General features: G+C 48.3%; 2 protein-coding genes across 2 annotated transcripts in view; one reads left to right on the top strand and one right to left on the bottom strand.

Annotated features, from left to right (window-relative positions):
* The window catches only part of LOC119384105 (uncharacterized), a 96,799-nt gene extending 83,981 nt beyond the window's left edge, over positions 1-12,818 (bottom strand). The window contains exon 1 of the mRNA XM_037652399.2: positions 12,471-12,818. Coding sequence (XP_037508327.1) covers positions 12,471-12,744 — 274 coding nt within the window. The 5' untranslated portion in view covers positions 12,745-12,818. The remainder of the gene's footprint in view (positions 1-12,470) is intronic.
* The window catches only part of LOC119384104 (uncharacterized), a 286,696-nt gene continuing 274,469 nt past the window's right edge, over positions 12,032-24,258 (top strand). The window contains exon 1 of the mRNA XM_037652398.2: positions 12,032-12,181. Within this exon, the coding sequence (XP_037508326.2) occupies position 12,181 (1 nt within the window). The 5' untranslated portion in view covers positions 12,032-12,180. The remainder of the gene's footprint in view (positions 12,182-24,258) is intronic.

Raw genomic sequence — 24,258 nt, 5'->3', positions numbered from 1 at the left:
TTTATGGCGATTCGTCGTATGGACGTGTAGGCTCACTCGTTGGGTCAGCATAGAACAGATGATGCTGGACACTGGCCAACTTGACCAGTTTCTGCAGCGCTCGTTTCGTGCACTTAGCAATGACGGTCGCCGACAATACACTGGAAAGCTGTATGCAATGTGGCGGACAAACGCAGTCGAGCAATTCGCAAACCGCAGCTGTGAATCATACAAGTGGTCACACTTTATCGCGGACTGGCCTCACTTTATACGCTCGTACACGTTTACGACGCGAAATATCCTCACGCGTTTTCCCCTTGCGTTTCTCCTTTTTTCTTAGCAGTGTGATTTTATGAAGAGCGCACACTTCAGTGCACACTGAAGCGGGGAACTCGTATCCATTGATAAACACGCTATGTTTTTAGTGCGAGGGATTACCGCAGACTGCAGACGATGAACGCAAGATATTTGCGAGGAAATTCACACCGCCTCCACCGCAAGCTAAGACGTCTTGACGGCGAAAGCCATCACGTCTGTACAACGTACCTTAAGGGGTATTCAGACGGGGGAGGAATGCTCGGGGGAGACGGGGGGATTGCGTATCACGTGACCGCAACGTCACGGATTAGCGAGTGGGCGTGACCCCCCCCCCCCCCGCGCCTCCTCGGAGCAGACGGGGACGTTTTCCCCGAAAGGACAAACGATCCCCCTGCGATGGGGGATGTGGCGGAATTTCGGGCTCTTGTTTGGCCACATTGTTGCACTTGCTCCTGCAGAGAGCGGCAGTGGGTGTCCAGTCTGCAGCTGGATGGTCGTCTGCAGCTCGTCGTCAGCAGCTCGTAAAACGGGTGGTGCAAGCCACCAGTGTAGTCTAGTAACACTGGTCTCCCCCTCCGTTTGCCTCGTCCGTGTGAGTGGGGGGCATTTGTGGAGACTTCTCCTCGCGAGCTGACGTCACTAGGCTCCGCCTTTACCACCCGAGCATTTCTCCCCCGTCTGAATACCCCTTTAATAACGCCTGTCCTGTTTCGACGCCGCTTTCAATTACTTCCTAATTCTCGATTACTCTCGATCACTTTGTAGTGGGCGTGAGGCGTCCTGTGTGACGCCATCGACATTTTGTGCCGTTGACGTTTCGCGTTTCACCAGGCATCTCGTCCCGTGTCGGCCACGCACTGGCGGCAACTGCTGCCGCTTTCGTGAGCGTGCCACGCGTTCGTGCGACGGGGTCCCGTCAGGGGTCAGCGCGATCATCAGCGCACGAATCGGGCAACCATTTGCCTTTTCCCACATGGCTGTTGCGGCCCTAAACGAGCAGCAACAGCGCTCGCACGCAAACGTGACAATGGGCCGAGCAGTGACAAGGATACGGAGGCCGTCGAGACACCTCAAGTTCCGCTTGCAGGCGTACGAGGCGCTGGTCTTATTGTGCTTGCTCAGGCGCAGGAACGGTGCCGCATCGGAGGAAACGAACGGCAGCGAAACCGTGGCTTCGTGGAGAAAGGAAAAAACGAAACGAAGGCAGCCTCGCACGATAGTGGTGCCAAGCCTGAAGGACGGCGTTGCTTGCTTCCCTTTCTTGCGCTCTGTTATTCCAATCTCTTTTTTGTCTCTGTTCCTTTCCATCTCTCTCTTCTTCTGTTTTCTTCAGAAGGCACACGCAATGAACCTACATTGCACAACTGTGGCGATTTAGGCCTGTTGGTTGTGTACGTCAGGAACGAGTTGTAGCGCAGGAAGAATAGACACAAAAGAAGACACGAGACAATCGTACGTCGTCTCGTGTCTCATTTTGTGTTTGTCAACCTCAATGAGTGTGCTGGCCGCAGGCCTCATTATCCGCCAAATTACTATAGGCGATGCTGAATACTACAACTATCCTCATTTCTCGAATGTACGTCGCCAACAGCAAACTGTCTTTATTTACTGTCAATCCTACGATGCAGAAGCGGAGAGCGTGCGCAGGCCAAGTTATTGCGTTGCACGCGCTAGGCGCAGCTAGGTCGTTCACGATGGTTAACTCGAAACGGCACAACTGCGAGCTTACGCAGCTCCGCCGTGAAAGAAAATGTCCAAGCTTGCACCAAGTCGCGCAAGGATTCAAACAGCGAAACTGGACGATTCTGAAGTCTCGTCTGGTTGCTGCTAGGCTATAGTTAGGTTAGTCACGACACGGACGTCGAAACTCCAGAACCAATCGTCGTTGGCGTAGGGCTTCCATCGCTTCGGGTCTTCTCGCAGCCGCCGTTTCCTTTCCCGTTCCCTACTATGACAGCTTCCCACTAGTCGTGCCAAGGCTGAAGGACGAGCACAGCTGGGCGGCCTTCTTTGTATCTCGTTATCTTTTTTTTCTTTCTTCTCTTAGTTTCTTGTATCTCTATTTTCCATTTCTTCTTTTTTAGTTCCTTCTCTTTCTCACTCTTTTTCATCTTTATTTCTCTTTCTTCCCTTTCTCTCCCTCTGCTTTTTATTGCGATCGCAATTATATGGAAAGTCTCGAGGGATTTTTGCCGTCGCCGTCATGTCCCGTATAAAGTCCAAATTGATAAGATCCCCCCAGTCATCGTATGTTCTACCGCGGGAAAAGCACGCGAGCGGGGGCGACGAAGGCGGCCAAAGCAGAGATCAAACGAGCTGCCCGATTTCTCTCGCTGGGAGGTGCATGCGATAACATTACCCGCTCGGGAGGCCTGCCGTCGAAGCAGACAGGAAACGCCTCGGCCGTTTTGAAGGAGCATGAAAACACGCGGGGGGGGGGGGGGTTGTCGCTCGAGCAGCAACTTTGAACTTTGATTCTAAGGGCGCGGTCACGATCGCTGGCGCGCTATCTCAGGAGCCATCAGCTGGCGGCTCGTATACCCCTTCTACGTGCTGCGCTCTCAACGCGAAGTGACTATGCGGACAGAGCACCTCTCCCTGGAGCGGCCGTGTTCTATTACACTAGCGTTTTGCAGTTACGCGAGATCGGATACAAAAGAGTTAGCTGCCAGCCTCACTTTCTTTTAACAATACAGTTTGTTGCTATCGCATTCAATGCCTCGCCCTTGCGATGAAACTGTGACTTTTTTCTCTCTCGCTTCCTTTCTGTCTTGATCTTCCTTTTTTTTTTCTATCTCTATCTGCTTCTTGCTCTCTCTCTGTGACCCGTGATGATGACAATTTTTTGACAGGCCGCACAAAGCGGCTAGCTTAGCCAGCTTCGCCGTTAAAGCTTGGCAATGGGCAGCGCGATTTTGTCGGCCCAACCCGAGATCAGAGGCTGCGGTAGATTTTAGTACACCCGGTTTTCCTTCATTTAAGGACCTCCTCTGTGAGCCGGCCGCGCAAGCGCGCTTCGATTGAAAGCTACCGGGAACCAAACCGAAATGTTTCATCAAAGCTCACTTCTTGGGTGATCTTGATGCAAGAAAGGACGCAGGAAGGAAAAGAAAAACCTAGTAGGGACCGTCTAGTGACAATCTTGAGGCCTAGTCACGAGATAGGCAAGCGGTACTACTGGGCAGCTCGCTTTGGTTGCCTCTGCCGCCGATTGGGGGGGGGGCTAATTCTACCCAGAAGGTACCGCGCGCCTGTCGGCAGAGGCGGCGTCATAGGAGGTCGGCTTGCCGAGGCCAGCGGAATCACGCGACGCTACCCCGAGTTTTATGCAAGTGCCGTGTTGGGCCGACACTGCTGGCTGCGCGACGCTCCTTTTACCTGGATGCTGCCGTTTCACTCGATGTTATGTTTGGGTTCGTCTCTGGAGTCTGTCGCTTATAACGTCCTAGTTTCAAAGTGTTACGTACCGAAGAGTGATGTTGGCGAATACCGTCCAGTCCTGCTTGAAAGCACTCGAAACCGAGGTAAAATAGGGACGCTAACAGAGGGTGCAGGTGATACAGTGATAGGGTCCATACGTGTTCGGATTCACAGTGATAGAAGCCATGCCTTCCACGCCGACGAATCGTGTCTGTCGCACATGCGGTTACGCAACAAAGTCGAGAAACCCAGCACGCGACTGTGTCCTGGTAACTTTTAGCGCGCAGACGCTATTTCGAAAATGCTGCCACACTCGCAGGCCCAGAATAAACGCGCGAGCATAAAAAGGGATAGTGTGCAGAAAGAGTGTGCGTCGGTAAAAAAGCGTCAAGGAGGACTTCCACAGATGCCTGCTGAGTGCTGATTGCATTCTGCCATGGAAAATGACATCAAGCGATACAAGCCCAAAACTCTTTGCGCCGCACGATTTGCTTAATGGCGAATGCTTTTTGCTGCGACGGCATTCGTTGCTTCGTGCAATGAGGCACAGTGGCGACTCATATTTTAGAAGAACGTCGTCATAATGGCTGCGCCAGAAGATCCCGTTCTTACTGGCCAACCAGAAGAGATTGCGCGGTAATGTACGCGACAGCGAATGAGCTACAATGGTGCTTCTATTTCGGCGGATGAACCGATCGTCCTCCGAGAGGATTCAACCTATGTCCCCGGTGGGCGCGGCGACACCGCGAGGGAACCAGACGGGGAAGCGTGGTGGCCCGGGCGTCCGGCACAAATAGCGCGCTGATGCTTGACGCTGGAAACGAGGTCGCCGCCGCAACGGGAGCGCCGAACAAGCGACGTCACGGGAGGAGACAGAGCGACGCGGTCGAAGACCCCGATCACGTGCGAGATGCCACACACCTTCGAAGCAGGCACTGGTAATGTGGCTGGGAGTACGTCTTGTTTCATTCTTATGGTGGTCCGCGTCAGCAGCAGGATATTTTATGCGCTCTGGAGTACGAAGCGGTGATGACCGCTTAGAAATTGAAAACAAAAACGGAGCAGCAGGAGAAAGAGAAGCCCTGCACGAAAAGACATTCACGGCGAAGCACAGCTGCTCAATAAATGATCTCACAAAAGAACGCAGTTAAAAGTAGATCTAACCTGATCTTTGTCAAGTTTCCGATCTAACGGAGAAATTTCCGTTCCGCGGGCGCTACCCATACGGCTAAATGTTGTCATCAAACCCAATTACCTACACTAACTTGACCGTCAAATCCGACTTAGCCATGTTGTTCTGAAATAAATGAGTAACAGCAAAAGGCGGCGATCTTATTCTAATTTTGACACAGACGGGTTTTTCTTCTAGCCTGCATTTTAACGCTGTCGCGTTAAATCATCCCTAGTCGCGACCCTAGCGTTATTTTCACGCCACGCCCACGAACGGTACAATGGACTCGGCAGTAGTGATGCAGAGCTATCGATGGTATACTATCGATAGCTGACTCACTATCGAACTATCGATGGCAAAAAAATACTATCGATAGCGCTATCGGTAGTAAAAAATTCGATATCGGTAGTATAAGATCAACAGCACGAACTCGTTGCAGAATGAACTTGCGAGCGTGGTACATGGTGGAGTCGGAGGAGCAGGCTGGAGGACAAGTTGGCATGCTGGTGTTCTTCACCAGAGTGCTTTGCTGATACATTATCATAAAGTAAAACTGTTCAGCTGTAGCGGAAACCGAAGGCGTTACATGCGGTAGAACTGCGCGGCTTCAAATTTATTATGCATTTTATATATGAAAAAAAAAATCAAGAACTAAGTTTGGGAATTGTAAGCTGGTTGTTTTTCAATACGAATTTATCAATGGATATATTCCGCCATCTTCACCGCGGAAATAATTTATTTCTCTCGCCAAAAATTGCTCATAAATTAAGCGAACCTGATAGCAGGCTATTGCAAATACTTCTTGAATATGGCCGGCTAGCAACAGCATCATTATTCACGCAACCATCGATAGTATTGTTACGTAGTTGTGACGGTGAAGAATGCTGCAGCAAGACTTCCGGAGCTCTTTATTTGGGCGAACTTGAACGCAGAAAATCAAAACTCAAAATACAAGCGATACACGCTGCGCACTGATACAGCGAGAACAGTCGTCGGCCGTCGAGTAATCTGATCATCGGTGGAACGCGTAGTCTTGTATACCTTCCAGCGCTATCGCTGGTGCTCGCGTAAGCTCCCGAATAAACTTGACTATTCGTGTCCGGTGCGTAATCTTAACAGAATGATCCCAAACAATCGTGAAGTTTCTCAAACATTACGGCGCGGTCTGCGTCAAACGCTGCCAACAGTCTTTGTGGGTGAAACCGGAATACATCAGAACAAAGCAATAAACACGCGTCACAGTAATATAACTAGTAATGTTAACCGTGACACTACCGACTGCACTATGGATAGTTTGTAGATAGCAGTACTATCAATATAGCACTATCGACAGGCATGGCTTAGCGCCAAATACAACGCCGCAGTTCTTTTTGCATGTCGATACATTACAATTTTAGGTTTCGAAGGACCGAGAATTCCTTTTCTCGATTCTACGAAATTCCCGATTCGAGCGTCCTCATCACTTCGTTAGATCGAGTTTCAACTTTATTGATAAAGACACGTTGACAACCCGCGCCATAAATACTCGCGTGTTTAATTATCTACTTTTCAAAAACCAGCCTTTCTCACGGTATTATCTGGAATAGAATGGCTTGGAAAGTATATGCTAGGCGTTAGTAAAACAAAACCATTAGCTATACCGCTACCTATGCAAACAAAAGTTCAAGTTCATTGCATTCTAGTCGCTCAACTTTCGGGGCATAAACCTGCAGGTTAAACAGCGTCGTGTATAAGAACTGCGTGGCGAGTGATCGATCAAAAAAAGAAACAAAACAAAGAAAAGGTCAAGTCAAGAGAGCGGTGCGGATTAGAGTCAATACTGTAGTCTACATAAAACGGAGAAAATGCAGGCCATGTAATGCACACAATTTGGTAAAGAGACTGGGTGTCAAGTTTAGGTGGCGTGATTTAAAGGGGTACTGACGACATTTTTCGAAGGAGAGTTTACTCTGCCATACAAATCTACTGTATAGAGAGACGGCTCTGAGCAAGTGTGAAGCTCAGGAAATGCTCATAAGGTAAAATTTATTTTGATATTAAAATCAACTTTCTCATGTCGCACCTACCGACATCGACACTAGCTTGACGTCAGGCTACAGTACTAATCCTGGTGACTTCACGCAGCCGTCTGCCTAGTTGTGATGACGCCAGGTACCGAAACTTCCAAAATGGCCCCTCGTGCGTCACCGACGGCGCCACGGTGCGGAGTGGCCGTGGAAACGTCACAATAGCTTGCGCGAGCACGTGACGTCATACCGTGTTGTGTCGTCAGGGTTACAGTAGAAACCGAAACATACTGAAATTACTTTTCAGAGGGCACTCACGATTAGCAGTACATTTCCCAGACTCTTGAGGGTCTTTCATTTGACCCAAGAAAACTGCAACCGAAAATTTCCGTGTCGGTATATCCCTTTAAGATCGAATCGGCTCACCAAGAACATGGTCATTAGGAGAGGCCTGCAGCAGTCCGTTTAGACAGACACGCTATTATTTCAGGTCTCCATTAGTTTCGCCATCATAGGTTAAACATAAGAAGTCACAATGAAGGTCAAAGCTTCATTCTTGAACTTCGTGCCAACGTCACTGTGAAGTCACGAATTTCAAAGCCTTTTTGCGTATTTCGGCCAAGCTCGCTCAGTGGAATTTTCTGTAACTTTGTATGTGCACAGGCAAAATTAACAAAAAAAAATATATTTTTATTCTTCCCTATTAGGAAAACGTATCTTTAGTGGATATTTTCCTTATCTGCGCTTTTCTTAGAAAGTCTTTTTTTTTTTTTGCGGCTGAAAAAGAGTTATTCAGGAAGCAAGTAATGAGTAAACAGGTGGACAAGCCCTCGTCAGATGTGCTCTTTCATTTTTCTAAAAAAAGAACTTGTCTGAAATCGGCTTTAAATCAGAAATTGTCTGTGATTTCTCAGCCGAGGCAATCCGAAGACACTGTGCGTGCTTCTGTTTGTTTGTTTTACAGCGAAAGCTGTTATGAGATCATTTCACCGGCCGTTTTTGTCGCCGTAGTTGTCCGCCGCCGCCGCCGCCGCCAGTGCCCGTAACCAGTATCGCTCGAAATAAGAAAAAAAAAACGAAATAAGAAAAAATTCTAGGATGGAACGAGGTTTGAACCTGGGCCCTCTGCGTGGGAGCCCAGTATTCAACCTCTGAGCCATGCCGGTGCTTGAAGCTGCTTTGCGAAAAGGTCCTATACAAGCTTCATGTCGGGAAGGAAGCACATTAGCATATGCAATATAGCCTGGTAGAATAGTAAAATAAGCACCAAGTGTCGCACAACGCGAATTCTGTAACCAGGCGTCAAACAATGCGAATTGCGCAACGAGTAGGTTGTTGAATGCTTCCAACCCGATACAAAGGGCTCCGCCATAATTCTTCATCGTCATCAGGCACAGAATCAACAAAGTGCGCATAATGCTTTACATGCGTTTAGCAGGTACCAACGCTCTCCGTAGAATGACGAAAAATGGCACAGTGCCTGCTGCCCTACTTCTAAAAAATTACAATGATTTATAGCGTAGTGGGTTCCTCGCAAGTGCACTTGTATTGATTGCCAAGGAAGCCCATAAGCTCATGATCCACTTCCTCGGGGTCTCAGTAAAGTTCTTCGCCCCCCCCCCCCCGTCTCTCTCCCACGTCAACGTATGTTATACAGCATGACGGGAGAGGGAAATAGCGACCGGGCGTCACCCAATGCAAATTACATAACTGGTGGGCCGTTTAAAGATTGCAACCCATTACAAAGGGCTGAGCCATAATTCTTCATCGTCACCAGTCGTCGCGTGAACAAAGTGCACATAATGCCTTACAGTCCTGTAGCTGGTGCCTCGCTTCTCCGCAGAATGACGAATAATGGCTTAGTAGGTGCTTCCCAACTTCACAAAAATTGTGATTTATGGCGTAGTGGGTACCTTTCTAGTGTACTTGTATTTTAGCCCCAAGAGAGCTTAACGGGCTCTAGAAACGCCGCTCTTCCAGCTTTCGCTGTGACTGTGCTGCGGTTTCAGCGCAGGCCTGGCGTTTTTTCGCATTCGTGCTTCGGAGCGCATGTGTTCGAACTCCTTTAGTTCCTAGCTGGCGAGCTGTTCTGAAGCTGTCCATGGACATGTCCACTTCGGCCTGACGTCATCAGAGCGCGTTCACTTGCTGTAAAAAGCAGTAAGCCACGAAGTAATTGTGCAGGTGCCATAAACGGGAGGCCACGCTAAACTTAATTTGAGAGCTAATGCGATCACAGAATCAGAGTTAATCCACGGCCTCCGAGATTCGCGCGGCCACGAGCGGATCTCTGGAGGCTGCGTTCTGCACATTGAAGAGCATTCCGTTCCTTTCGTTTGTGTCGAGAGGTGTGGAAGCACCGTCACGTCAAAAACGACGTTCCGGAAGAAGGAACGGAAACAGGTGCTCGTCGAGCTCTGGCATATCAACGGCGGTCGAAATGCACAGTCCGACCGTGGCCTCCGAGATAAGCCACGGTTCCACCAAATGGACAGTTCGAAAATAGCTCCCCTGCATTACACCTCGTGTCTGTGTTCCCTGCGTGTCGATAAGTTGAGATGCCGAAAGGTCTTCAGCAAGCGTAAATTTCGCGGCAACCAATACGATTCTCTTGCGAGCAAAAATGGTTGCCGGCGACGTAGTGAGACGCCAAACGATAAGCTCGTCAACGTAGAAGCCTTTTCAGCGTCCGCCGAGGAGGAGAACATCGCGAGCAGGCTGACAACGGGTACGCTCTAATGGACATGAATATTATTTGTGACGTACCTAGACAGAATTGTGCGTGCAGACTGCGCCGTGGAAGTGTTGAGCTAATCGAAATTGCGTCTCAGCGTCTTCTTTTGGGATTCACAGTCTAAGGACATTGGAGGTTGTTCTTTCGTTTAACGACGGCAGTATCGCGCGTGCCAATATGCGAACGTCACTGGCATCGAAGCCTGACCGCAACAGTTCATTTGCTAAAAAGGAAGTTGGCCACAATCGATGACACCTTGCGCACGAAGCTGCGCGACAAGAAAAGGGAAGGCAAGGAAGGCGTCAGGAAGGAAAGAGAGAGAAAAAAAAAAAGGCTTTGACAACGATTGCCAGGTGTACGAAATAAATTAGTAGAACGGGGTTTGTGGCAAAAAATGTTCGTTTTTCAGCTTCTTACTTGGAACTCATTTATATCAAAATCATGTTTATGATTACTTAGGTAGCATTATTTCCTACGTATTGCGAGAAAACCAATTGATCTTTTTTTCCACGTCATGCGCATAAGTCTAGACAACTGGTGTGCCAAAAAGGAAAATTTTGGTCAGATTTTAATCAATCCGGCACAGTTAAAAGAGCGCGAAATTTAGAAGAATTATGTGGACAGATCTTTCAGTTATTGAGAAAACGTTTCCTCAACACGGCCAAAAACGCATGCATGGTGTCCTCCACGGTGGTATATGGTTACGGCGCTCGGCTGCTGACCCCGAAGGTCGCGGATTCGATCCCGGCCGCGGCCGTCGCATTTCCATGGAGGCGAAATGCTAGAGGCCCATGCGATCTCAGTGCACGTTCAAGAAGGCCGACATTTCCGGAGCCGTCCACGACGGCGTGCCTCACAATATCGTATCGCGGTTTTGGAACGTACAAACCCGGATATTATTATTTAGAAACGCATGGAAAGTGTACAGGCTTGCCCCGTGCCCTTAAGGCTATGGATCCCTTAAAACCAAATGTAAACAAATCTAACCGATAAACGATTACGCATACTCTACGAGATGCCTTCAATATCTATGACGTCACGGCGAGGTGGTGCGGGAAACTGAAGCCACCGGTATACGTTTTTTCTTTTTTTTGTCGCTTAGCACGCGTCTTCACGAGGTAAGAGCGGTGCTCTCCGTACTGCGAAACTGTAATTCACTAACACGAGAAGAATCGTTCTTCACTTTGCTGAAGTCCCTCTGAGTGACGATGTGCATCTCTAAAACGGTGATCGCCAAATGCATGCATTGTCAAACAAGCAATTTTCATTCGGAGTTTTAAGTAAGCAGTGATTACTTTCCAAAAAAAGAAAAGTAAGAAGATATGTTCGTTTGCGCTATTGCGGGTGTGCCAAGACCGAATTGTTCCTGTGCTGAGACAACAATAGGAGCGCTTGAAATTCCTTCGACAGTGGAGGCCACCCTTGGGATCACTTCTTCGCAATCGGCGCGCTGGTCAATTTAAGAGAACACTTACGCTCGTTTCTTATCTAATAACTGCGCGCGCGCGCACTGCGGAAAACTACGTAATCGAAAAGTGATCGAAAAGTAATCGAAAACTGATTGTAAATTAGAATATGAAAAAAGAAAGGTTACCATAACATAATAAAGCGTTACAGCACGGAAAAAAATAGCGAGGACGAAGGGCTGACTTTTTACTTTTTGTTCGAAATTTTCTGCATGATATAGCATTGCATACTGTGGAACTCACGACACACATAGACCTCTCGTACTCCTCATGCGTAAGTAGTTCGAGTCGTATCTGTCTGGTAAAGCGGTAGTATTTGTTTTTTAGGGCTCGGTTCAACATTTCAGTATGAGATGATGTACATACGTGCATCGTTTTTAGTTGGTTCATTTTTCACCACGGTCAGTGCATCGGTATAACTTTTGCGCGCACAGACATCAGAAGGCACAACGCCCGAGCCCGACATGTCCGCAGCACCGCGATTGAGGTGACCCTACAGCTTCCTTAAAACACTCGTAAAATTTGGCGCTAGCGTAAATCGGTATATGCCGCCCGTGACGAGGCACCGTCAAAGGCCTTTTGTTTTTTCGGCTACACCATGCACTGAACAATAATAATGACAACGTGACAATAGCGTCGCACTGTGCTTCAGTTGTGATGCAACGAAATCTTTATGTAACGCATGTAACGCTGTTCCTGCGGCCGACAACATTCTCGTGGGCTATTCCAGAAAGCGGAAAGAAAGCGCAAAAAGACGAAAAAGGAAGACGCAAACAGCGCTCTTGCTTTAGTGTTCTGGGGCCCCGTCTTTTTGCGCTGTTTTCTTTCCGTTATACGTCGTACCAGCCCGCCCAAGCATCCACGCATTCGAGAAGAGCGCCCACGGCGAGTGCAGCGGAATCCCACCTTTGCGAAGTGGCACTGCGCCTGCGCGGCCAGCAGTAATGGGGAAGTGCGAGGTGTGTTGACTCGGCCGATCACAACACATGGCAACGGCGCAATGGAAAGCAGGCAGCTATCTTGGCGCTTTCCTCTCGTCTATGAGGAATTCGTCCACTTGGACAATGCCGTTCTTACTGCAGTGCGAGTACGTACGAATCACTTTTCACGAAATATTGCAGCAATTCCAAGTAAACGCGGTCAAACGTTAAGTGCACATTAGCGCCACCGTAATTTCTATCAAACGACCTCACTCGAGCTAACTGCCGTTCGACTCAGCTCGACGACACGCCATGTATAACACACCGGACGGGCTGACAAAACTCCTGCGTTTGGCAGAAAGCTACCAGTGGCCGCTTGCTTCCTACCTGGCGGCGCGACGCATATTCGGGACGTCGCTGCTCGGCTAGATAACATTAGGCGCGAATGTCACTCACGGGGTTCGAGCAGGGGCCTCAAAATCCGGTACTCGCGGTCGAATATCCATCGGCAGCCTCGGAACTCGTAGTCGTATCGGTAGTACTGCTCGAAGAAGTAGTCGAAGCACACCTCCCACAGGCCGAGCCGCCGGAACTTGCGGATGCCCGGGTTCAAGCCGTCCGAGATGAGCCAATAGGGCGTGCAGAATGCCACCGTCACAAACACCACGGCCACCAGCGCGGCCGCACAGCCCGCGAGCGTGTACTGGGACCTAGCGTCGCGAAGCGACATGCTGTCTCACAACGGTCACACACTGTAACTCGCAGCAAAGGTGCGCACTCCTCCGCCGACCGACCGTTGCGGGAAAACTCGTTGCACGGAGAGCCAGAGGGAGTGCCTGCTGATCTCCAGGTGCCGCCCGGTTTCGGAGAAAGGGCAAAAAGCATCTCTCCTCCGCACGCAAAAACTTGCTGCGCCGCAGCGCGTTTGTTCGCTGCGGGCGGCCGTCCTCTGACCGAGTTTGGGAACGGCAGTTTGTTGTTCGGGTGGCTTTCTCAACGCGCGTCGCTGTCACCAGCAGCAGGACGTCCAGCTAGCGCTAGAGTTCGCGCTAGAGTGGCCCCCGCATGCAGCCCGAAGACCATCGCGATTCTCTCGAGCTCACTTCTCAGCGGAAACGTGCGAAGGAAGCGTCACACGGTAACCTGAGCGCACGACGAGGTTGATTACACTCGACATACCGTTACGTCCTATTGGTTGTCCGAGCAGCCATGACCAATTGCGCCCGTGTACTCTGAGGACCTCTCGAGGTATTTCAGTAGCGCTTAATTTGTTAATTCATGAATATTTAAAAGTTTCTTCACCGTCGCTGCGAACCGCATCTATATCATTTGATGCTTTACTGGAGAATATTTCAGCTTTGAGCACGCGCTGAAGCCTGGAATTCCAGAACCAGCTGCCGCCCACATGCCATTATCATCTCACTTGCCTGCGTCGCAACGTTTCATTTGTCTATAGCTCAAGCCGAGCGGGAAGAGAAAGCGATGGAGGCGGTGTTGCCATACTGGGCTATTTATAGCCTAGTTGGATTACTTACATTTTTATTTGGCTGTGGTTTAGATGAGTTGGCTATGTGGCAGCTATTTTTGAGCTACATTTTTATGTGGATCGGGAACTGTAAAAATGCGTGTTTCAAGACTTGCGGTACGTTCGACCGGCTGTATTTGGTGCGACCTTTTTTTGTTTGTTTTCACACCTGTGTCCACGGCGTGGCACGATGTACGGGTTTTTGTGCCGTTACCTTTACGTTACAGGTCGGCGTCACAAAAACAGACCCCCGTAACAAACTGGCTTCACGCACTTCGGGAGGAATACTGCATGTGCACATTGGTTGTTGACTTCAAACAAAGCCTGCGCTTCTTGGATAAGTTTAATAGTGCTTTCATGCATGTACTGAACCAAATATTGTTTTCTCTTCTTGGATAATTTTAATAGTGCTTTCATGTACTGAACCCAATATTGTTTTTGATAATCCCGAATGAGTCAAGTCAACTGACTTTGAACTGAATTATGTGAAATTTTCGTATGCACTGTTTGGTCTTATATATGATGTTTACATAGGTGATGATTCATGGGGTTTACGAGCCCTAACCTTCAAAATGTGATATCAGGGACACTCCATTGTGGAGCTTCAGGCAATTTTATGCCTTAGCCACTGGGAAACCATGGCGATTGATTTGTATCAGGCATATTTTCTTCGTGCGCTTTACCACTTTAAGCCAATCCTTTTGCTTGGGCATATGCTTGATGCTTGCATAGGCGATATTTTTAACACGAAAATGTTTTAGGCCGGGGTTCAAGATTTTCATGACGTATTTCCGTCACGGAGAAATACGTCAGCAAAATGAACGCCATCAAATGGCAAAGAAAAAACACTATAAGGAAAAGTTCGGTTGACAGGAGTCGAACCCATGACCTCTCGGTCCGCGACGGGCGTTTAGCCCACTCAGCTACCGCCAAACACATAACGAAGGCTACATGAACGCGTCTTTTATCGTTCACACTTTCCTCTCACAGTGCTCTTGATAATGATATATGGTGTTTTATGGCACAACGGCCAATGATAGCCAAAGAGCGCCAGGTCGGGTGATTCCACGTAAGATCGAACAAACGATGGCTGGTGGACCTCTCAAATTTATTTCAAAATTTTATATATTATTGCCTGATGAGTGGAAAGAAGAGATCCGCTATTTGTTTTGCCGCCAAAAATTTTTTCGAACCACAGGAAATCAATAATGACGAAGAGGTGGAGTGGAGCGCTCATCCGCTCTGCTGTTTTGGCTGACTTTCGTTATGAATTTAACAAAATATATTAAAGTTGAGTAGCTGAATTTTTTTTTACCTAAATGTATGCATGTTTTTGCTTCTGCTCAGGCATTTTTAGTTTTTATGTGTAGTGTAGATGTTTTTATAAAAAACCTCAAAAATGGCCCAATTGGCAAAATTTTCTTTACTTTGAAGGTCTTTATCTCAAAAAAGCCTTGTAGCATAGCGACAAAAATTCTGCATTACGTTCTTCGCATGCGTATCTACCAAACTGCCAAATCTTGTATTTATATAACTTTTCAGTAAAGAGATATGATCGGGCTAAGTTCAAGAAAACACCGAACAATGGAAACTTCTGACGACAATTAAAAAAAAAACCCATTTTTTAAATTTCTTAAACTTTGTCCACTTATTCTCCTCCACATCATCTTTCACAATCATTAAAAACATGTTGCATAATGTCGTTGCACTAATAGTTACGGCCCCTCCAATAAGACCCTTAGGCAAGGATGGGCAATTCCGACTTCTTGCCCAGCAAGTGTATAAAATGCAGGCAGGATTGAATTTCTTTTCATTAAAAGGCCAGCAGGTACCTAAAAAGGTGCTGCCGGCACTGAAGACGTTAATTTTGAAAATATTTGGTCACTGCAGCGGCCACGAGCGCGGGGCTACCGATCAGGCGCGCGCGCACCCGAGATGCTCGTTGTAAGAGACGGCGCAGTGAGAGCTCGTTTTCGCATCCTCAGACCGATTGAGTTCGAAACAGCAACACCTCTCGGGTGACTTAAACGCACGTGCACCGGTAGTCGCAGTGATCTGGTTAATTGCGTCGATTTCTTTTTCAGGGGACATAAGAATGTCATCGTTATACAGTGCGTTCCGTGAAGATCTTTCATTGCAGTGGTAGCAAAAGCACGCGTAGCACAAGTAGTCCGTCTCATTGACAGTCACTGATCTTTCGGGCGTTAAACGTTCCTTCAAAGCATTTATGTCTAGCTAGGTAACTCTGCGAAATTTTGGCTTCTTTGTATTAATTAAAGCAGTACTGACACAATTTTGAGGCATCGCAAAAGGGACATTTTTTGCTTTGTTGGTATGCAGTGTCCACGCTGTCCACACACTGGAGTCGGAGAACACGTATAAAATATTTTAATTTGACTTTGAAGTATTCGTCGCTGAGCATTTGCAAGCCAGCCACACTGCAAGGACATTATCCCGACAAGTCAAGACAGTTCCTCCGAGTTCGCGAGTTCTGCGTCCTGCATGCAGCCTAAATCGTAGAAATCACTGTCAGGGTCACTGGACGACAATTCACTCATCGTTGTCTATTGCACCACGAGCAGATGACGGATTTCCCGCTAGTACGTCGCGAATTTCTGTATCTCCGTGACGTCACACTGCTATGAAACGACACTGAGAAGCCACCCCCTCGATATCGAAACCGAAAGTGTCTATTCACGGTGGCGCTAATGAAAATATAGGATGCATTCCCAGTCACCACAATAGTCGTTTTAGGTTTCTCGACACCAAGACTATGTACACGTATACACTGACGGATCCGTTTTGCCAAACAGCTCAACTGCAGCAGTTGTGATACCGATTAAAGCCACAACAATCAAATTCAAGACCTCCCACCTTACGACATCGACGGCAGCAGAGCTCGCAGCACTTCGTGTCGCATTACATTTCATAAGTGATGAACGGGCACAAAAATGGACTATGTTCAGTGACTCCAAGGTGGCACTACAGTCTCTTCTGTCACGACGCGGCCCGCACGAACAACTTGTATTTGAGATTGCAGAAGAGACGCACCATTTAACTGAGAAAGGGCATGAAATAACTTTTCAGTGGCTTCCAAGTCACTGTGGGATTATCGGCAATGAACGGGCCGATCAAGCTGCCCGTTCCGCCCATACTGAAAACGATCAACTCTTAATACCGCTCTCCAGAACTGACGCTGCACGGAAGCTCTGCGTGCTTGCTCGCCAACTCACCACGTCGCAGTGGAACGAGCCACACTTCCAGCACGCACGACTATATGCCCTAGACCCAACTCTCAGCCTTCGAATTCCCCCAGGACTTCGTCGAGGTGACGCTACCCTTCTGTGCAGGTTATGGTTGGGTGTCGCATTTACCTGTGCGTACGCGTTCCGCATAGGAATGGCCGACACCGCAGCTTGTGACCACTGCGGAAGTGATGAAACAATTAAGCATATTCTGTGCGACTGTCCACAGTACTGTTCGCAGAGACAGTCGCTTTGCAACGCGCTTGACAAATGGGACGACCGAACTCTTTCGGAAGAAAGAATCCTGCGCCACCGACAGGACTTTACGTCTCAGAAGAAGGCTGTGCAGGCGCTAATGCGCTTTCTGCGTTCAACCGGGCTATCAGAACGGCTGTGATAGGACGGCCTGCATGTGTGTGCATGTGTGCATGTTTTTGTTTTGTTTTTATTTTATCTCCTTCTCTCTCTGTCCTCTTTCCGACCCCTATATCCCCACCCCTGTGCAGGGTAGCAAACCGGTCGCTCGCACCAGGTTAACCTCCCTGCCTCTTCCTTTTCATCTATTTCTCTCTCTCGACACCAGTATTTTTATTTAGAGCAACAATGCGAAATTTTTTTAAATTCGTGTCAGTACTCCTTTAAGCTTCTTGTGCTTCGAAAGGTAGTCTCCACAATAGACTCATTCAGAGCTATACTTTCTCGTCATGAGACGCACAGGAGGAGTAGAGTGAGAGCAAGAACTATCCGCGCTGAATGAAGTGTGAACAGCGCACCGAACACGCGGCCCGTTCACGCCGTCTGCTGCCGGCATCTAAAATAGACAAGCGCATCCGGTTACCGATAGTTTTGCTTTTCTTTCCTTTGACAATACATATTTTGCTTTGCCACTGGAGCGCCACGTTCATGCTTTCCACTGATCGCAACTGGCGCAGCGCAGTTTCTGTGGCAGCAGCGTGCGTGAAGCGAGCGCTCATAGCTCCCTTATAGAGTTTTCATCTTGCTTCCATCTCCGCCGTGTTATCAGCGCCTAGCTGAGATGCGAACAGAGGGCGGATAGAATAGCGAAGCTCCAGTGCACGTGCGTTCAAGTCACCCGAGAGGTGTTGCTGTTTCGAACTCAATCGGTCTGAGGACGCGAGAACGAGCTCTCACTGCGCCGTCTCTTACAACGAGCATCTCGGGTGCGCGCGCGTCTACTCGATAGCTCCGCGCTCGTGGCCGCTGCAGTGACCAAATAATTTCAAAATTAACGTCTTCAGTGCCGGCGACACCTTTTTAGGTACCTGCTCACCTTTTAATAAAAAGAAATTCAATCCTGCCTGCATTTTATACACTTGCTGGGCAAGAAGTCGGATTGGCCCATCCTTGCCTAAGGGTCTCTTTGGAGGGGCCGTAACTATTAGTGCAACGACATTATGCAACATGTTTTAATGATTGTGAAAGCTGATGTGGAGGAGAATAAGTGGACAAAGTTTAAGAAATTTAAAAAATGGTTTTTTTTTTTAATTGTCGTCAGAAGTTTTCATTGTTCGGTGTTTTCTTGAACTTAGCCCGATCATATCTCATTACTGAAAAGATATATAAATACAAGATTTGGCAGTTTGGTAGATACACATGCGAAGAACGTAATGCAGAATTTTTGTTGCTCTGCTACAAGGCTTTTTTGAGATAAAGACCTTCAAAGTAACGAAAATTTTGCTGATTGGGCCATTTTTGAGGTTTTTTATAAAAACATCTACACTACACATAAAAACTAAAAATACCTGAGCAGAAGCAAAAACATGCATATATTTACGTAAATAAATTTCAGCTACCTAACTTTAATATATTTTGTGCAATTCATAACGAAAGTAGGCCGAAACAGCAGAGCGGATGAGCGCTCCACTCCACCTCTTCGTCATTATTGATTTCCTGTGGTTCGAAAAAATTTTTGGCGGCAAAACAAATTGCGGATCTCTTCTTTCCACTCATCAGGCAATAACATATAAAATTTTGAAATAAATTTGAGAGGTCGACCAGCCATCGTTTGTTCGATCTTACGTGGAATCACCCGGTCATTGGACAGAGGATGTGATCAGTGATGGTGTTTAGTGGCTGTACAAATGCCTGAAATTCTGCGCACTAAAGGTGCGTAAAAACATAATTGTTAAAATCATGAAAGTGACGTCAAACATGCGTGACGAAGATGAGTGACAAGCGATCATGGTACTAAAATAAAAAAAAGTGTGGCATTAGCACGGATACGTCGTCGACACCCTTGACTCCAAGGGCTGGGAGGACAGTGCTTTCTGACCGCAGCAGCAACCTCTGCTCAGAGGCCGTGCTTACGGAGTCCCTGGGCATATAACGTTAAAAGCTTGTATATCTTTTAAAAATCGCAACACTGCTCCATGATTGAAGAGAGGTTCATTTCCTATGAGCATTGATGGATGGAGTGGTATGCGTTGTTGGTATAATAATGCAAAGTGTTTCTTTCTGTAAGAGTCCAGTCATGAGCATTATAGTGGCTCACCGCATATATCGCACCTCGGTGGGTCGCCAACTGACAAAAGGTGTGCGTGTGTGCTGTGTGTTTGCCCTAGTCTAAGTCTGGAAAGTATGACATCTGTACGACGTATTTTTGATATGGGTGGCCAGTGTCCGAGGTATGGTTTCACCAAGGGCAGTTTACTTTGTGTTTGACTGTTCCATAAGCGTTGCCAGTAAGCCCTGAGCTTTCGTTTCAGGAATGGTTTTAGGTCTGGTACAGGGACAGCTGTGGATGAATCGACAGTGTTGTCGTAGGCGGATGCAGCTAGTTGGTCCGCCAACGCGTTTCCTTGAATCTCACGGTGCCCTGCAACGCAGCACACCACGACATGCTGTCCGAGTGCGTAGAGCGTGCATAACAGTGAAAAAAGTGAGCCAAGGACAGAATTTTTATGTTATTTCAATGTTTCCAAAGCTTTTACGACGCTTAGGGAGTCCGTGTATATAACTGAATGTTGTAGTTTTAATTGTTTAATGTGCTTAACGGCCACAGATATCGCATAAGCCTCAGCTGTGAAGATAGTTGTATTGGGGTGCAGAACGCAGGCATCCGAAAACGATGGACCGATCGCTGCATAGGACACACCACTGTGAGAGTTCGAAGCATCGGTGAACAATTCCGCACAAGTGTGTTTGCGCTGCAGTTCGAGGAAGTACGTACGAATATGTGCAATAGGCGCGTGCTTTGTAACTTCCACGAAGGACGTATCACAATCTATAATAACATTTGCTGGCAGGCTAGTTGGTGATGCATAGTTCATGGGTAAAATACAGCACAAACCAGACGATTAACACAAGGAAGACACGGGACAGAGACCGTTAACCGTTAGTTGAAGTCAGCACTCTGTCCCGTGTCTTCGTTGTGTTAATCGTCTGGTTTGTGCTGTATTTTACCCATGAACAATCTATAAGCTGCCACTGCCCCGGCGGGAGATGTACAGCGGGAGCCTTGAGACGGTGTTCAAGAAGTGGCACATCAATTTCCTCCGCTAGGCCCCTCACGCGAAGTAAATAGGGATGTCTCACCGCCGGACGATTGTTAAAGAGGGCAGAACTGGACAGATCATTGACAGTGGAGTGTGAGGGGTGTTCGTTGTTTGCGTTCACCTTGAGAAATATGTGAAAACATGTAGGATCTCTGCAAGTGGAGTGACCGCTCATTGGATTCCATATATAGGATTTCTACCGGGCTTGTCCGAAAGGCACCCGTTGAAAGGCGAATCCATCATGATTTAAGCAGCGTACTGAGGGACGAGGACAGAGAAAAGAAGGTGCACAGCACGGGCGCTGGCTGAGCTACCGCCAAACACATAACGGCGAATGCCCAGGTGGTGGACAGGGTCAAGCATCTTCAATGCGCTTGCTGTCGCAGACTGACAAACAACGGCCCCATAATCGAGGCGCGTGCGGATGAGGCTTTTATACAAATTCATCAGGCGCTTCCTGTCTCTACTCCATGTAGTGCGTGACAGCAGTTTTAGGATATTCATTGTTTTAATGCACTTGTTTTTTATATACTTGATGTGTGACAAAAATGTGAGCTTGGAGTCCAGAATTAGGCCTAGAAATTTATGCTCCGCCTCTACTGGTAACCGTTGACCATGCAGGTCCATTTCGGGATTCGGGTGGAGGCCTCTCTTTCTGCAAAAGAGAACACAGGCGCTCTTTTGTGGATTTATCCTGAATTCGTTCTCATCTGCCAATTTCGACACCTTGTTCAGACCGAGCTGGACCTGCCGCTCACAAATCGCTAAATTGCATGATTTAAAAGCTATCTGGATATCCGCAACACATGTACAATAAAACAAAGTTTGTGGGATGGAATGATGCAACGAGTTCCATTTTTATAATGAAAAGCGTACAGCTAAGCACACCACCTAGTGGTACGCCAGTTTCCTGCACGAACGGTCGTGACAGCGCATTGCCCACTCTAACACGTAATGCACGGTTCGACAAATAACTTTCGATTATATTTAACATCCGGCCACGTATGCCTAAGTGTCAGAGGTCTCTCAGTATTCCAAAGCGCCACGTGGTGTCATACGCCTTTTCCATGTCAAGGAATACAGACAGAAAGAATTGTTTGTGGACAAAAGCCTCGCATATTTGCGCCACCATACGTACGAGGTTGCTCCTTTCCAACAACAGCGTTTGCTTGCGCTCTCCCGAGCCAACGCCTCGAACGTTCGCTTACATGCGGTCGTGGCTTACCGTTGTGCAGCGCCCCGGCGGTAGCGTCTCAAAAGTCTGCATGCCACGCGTTCCCCCATTGAAAACTCACCCATTCGGCAGGCCGCACATCCTTTTTTTATTTAGCGGCCGTGTCACGACGCTTTGGAGGAGTGCATATCGAGTGTCAGTGTTTATTGTGTGCTTGTTGAGGCCATATTTGCGCGGGATTCACCATATGCGGGGTCACGTATATGTTAAGAACTTCAGCTACCGCAAGGGTTAAATCATGATCATGGGCGTTTGTCGTCGGTAGGGGCGTAGCCAGAACTTTTTTTCGGGAGGGGTTCAACCATACTTTATGTATGTTCGTGCGTGAGTTTGTATGTGTGCGTGTATATATACGCATGCAAAATTGAAAAATTTCGGGGGGGGGGGGGGGCAGTGATGCAACAGCTGCGCCAATTGCGCCAATTTGATACAATTCCGTATTTTTGCGCCAAACTGAGCCAAAACCATGAAATTTGTTGAAATAGCGCCACGCTGTGCCATAATGCCCGACCAGCTTCAAATTTTTCTCAGTTGTGCAAATTTTAGCGAGAAATTAAGGCCGCGTTGGTCATCTGCAGTGTGGGCACCATCATCATCCAATGCAGACGCGCAGACCCTATCCCTAACTCCCCAGCGAAAGAAAAGAAAAAGTCAGTTTCACCGCAAGGACGAAGCAACATATGCGATACCAACAAATTGTAATGTTATACGAAGTGAGGCTGGCAGCAAACTTCTTTGTATTCGATCTCGCGTAACTCTACAAAACGTTGGTGTAAGAGTATACGGCCGCTCCAGGTAAAGTTGCACTTTGTGCACAGTGTCTTCGCATTTAGAGCGCAGCACCTAGCAGGATATACGAGCCGCCCGCTGATGGCTGCCGAAATAGCGCGCGTGGTCGCGACCGCGCCCTGAGAATCAAAGTTCGAAGTCGCTGCTCGAGTGACAGCCCCCCCACCCCCCTTCGCTTCTTTTAATGCTCGTTCAAGACGGGCAGGGAGTTTCCTCTCTGTTTCGACGTCAGGCCTCCCGAGCGGAGTGGTGTTATCGCATGCGCCCTCCGAGCGAGGGAGATGGGCTGGCTCGTTTGACCTCTGCTTTAGCCGCGTTCGTCACCGGCACATACACGCGATGGGGGATGTTATCAATTTCTACTTTATATGGGGCATGACGGGAAAAACCCGTCGAGAATGTCCATATAATCGATATCGCAATGAAAAAAGCACAGTGGTTTTCAAATTTCCTGATGCTTGTATTATTGCGTGCAGAACACTTTTTAAGCCACTTTTGCCGCAGTACAGTGGTGTCCTGCGAAAAAGCGTATTGAGATTTAGAAGGGGCTATTAGGTAGTACTAGCTGTCAGGGACACACACAGCACATTTTGTTCCTTAATTACTCATTCCTGCACGCGCCGTGTAATTACGAGTCCTAGAATGATCGCTGACGTCTAAAATCATTGGCAATCATTTGGAGCTCCTGTGTTTCTGCGGCCTTGAGAAACAAATAGACAAAAACGTACGCCAGTTTTATTTTTTCGCCACCCCCACCTGCTTCTGCTTTAGGAAACTCCCGAATTTCGAGGCTGCCAGGTTCGCAGGTCCACATTAGCATTTGCAGTGCCTGTCGAAACATTTGACAGGCCCTGCAAATGCTAATGTGGATTTAGTCATTGTTCGCACTCTGGGTGGCTCAACATACTGCGTTTGCTGAAATAGCAGTGTTCACGTGCACTGTGCGCGAGTTAGCTGATGTTGAATGGTTTGAACGTATTTTAGATGCGAAGCATCTTATAGCGGAGTTCAAACCGGTGGTGGTGGTGTGCGGCGTGACCACCCTTACTGCGCATGCGCATACCCTCTCCACACACCTCCTCTCCACGTCCCCTTACCACTCTTCCTCTCGACTTCCCCTCTCCCCATTTCCCCTCTCAACTTTCTCCCCCTTCCCCCTGTCCACTTTCCCTCTCCCCCCTCTCCCCTCCCCTCTCCCCTCCCCCCTCCCCTTGTCCCCTACCCCTCTCCGCTCTTCCTATGAAACGCGGGCTAGACACGCCGAAATTCTGCGCAACGCCGCGATGAGCGCCAGCGCATGCGCGTCACCTCCCCCTCTCTCTCTTCTCCTACGCTGCCCCCCTCTCGCGTGCCTGTCGACCGCGTTCCCCGCTCGCCCTGTGAGAATTAGCGGCCAGGCTAGAGGGAAGACAAGACGCGCGTAGCGTTCCTCTTCGCGTTCCGCCACGCGAGGTTGGTAGCATGCCCAACGAACGCCCACGGAACGCGATCGTGCAAGTGCTCCGGCTTCGCATCGCCTCATGGTCCCCTTTAGCGGGAAATGGTGTAATTTTTTGTTTTCTTCTGTTCTAAAAGTAAGCCTTCTTTGTTATACTGCTCCAAACTTGATATTTCGTGCTAAAAATTGAGGTTTTTTTTTTCATAACCTGCTCCAAATTTGAATTTCCGTGCTCCAAAAGCAACATTTTGCTGCTTCAAAAATTGCTCCAAATCCTATTTCGGCTGTTGCACCCCTGGGGGGGGGGGGGGGAGTTTGAACCCCTCTCCCCCTTGGCTACGCCCCTGGTCGTCGGTAGGGAGATGTGCCACTAGGCGTCAACGTGAGTGCGTCCACACCAGGCGGTGCTACATCTGCCAAACAACAATAGACATTATACAAGCTCTTATATACCAATGCACTAGAGCAGTCAACTGCTTCTGTGACGACACGTTTCAC

The sequence above is a fragment of the Rhipicephalus sanguineus genome, chromosome 2 (genome assembly GCF_013339695.2).
Source record: "Rhipicephalus sanguineus isolate Rsan-2018 chromosome 2, BIME_Rsan_1.4, whole genome shotgun sequence".
In the NCBI taxonomy this organism is placed as follows: Eukaryota; Metazoa; Arthropoda; class Arachnida; order Ixodida; family Ixodidae; genus Rhipicephalus; species Rhipicephalus sanguineus.
This window is presented reverse-complemented; position numbering and strand designations above follow the sequence as displayed.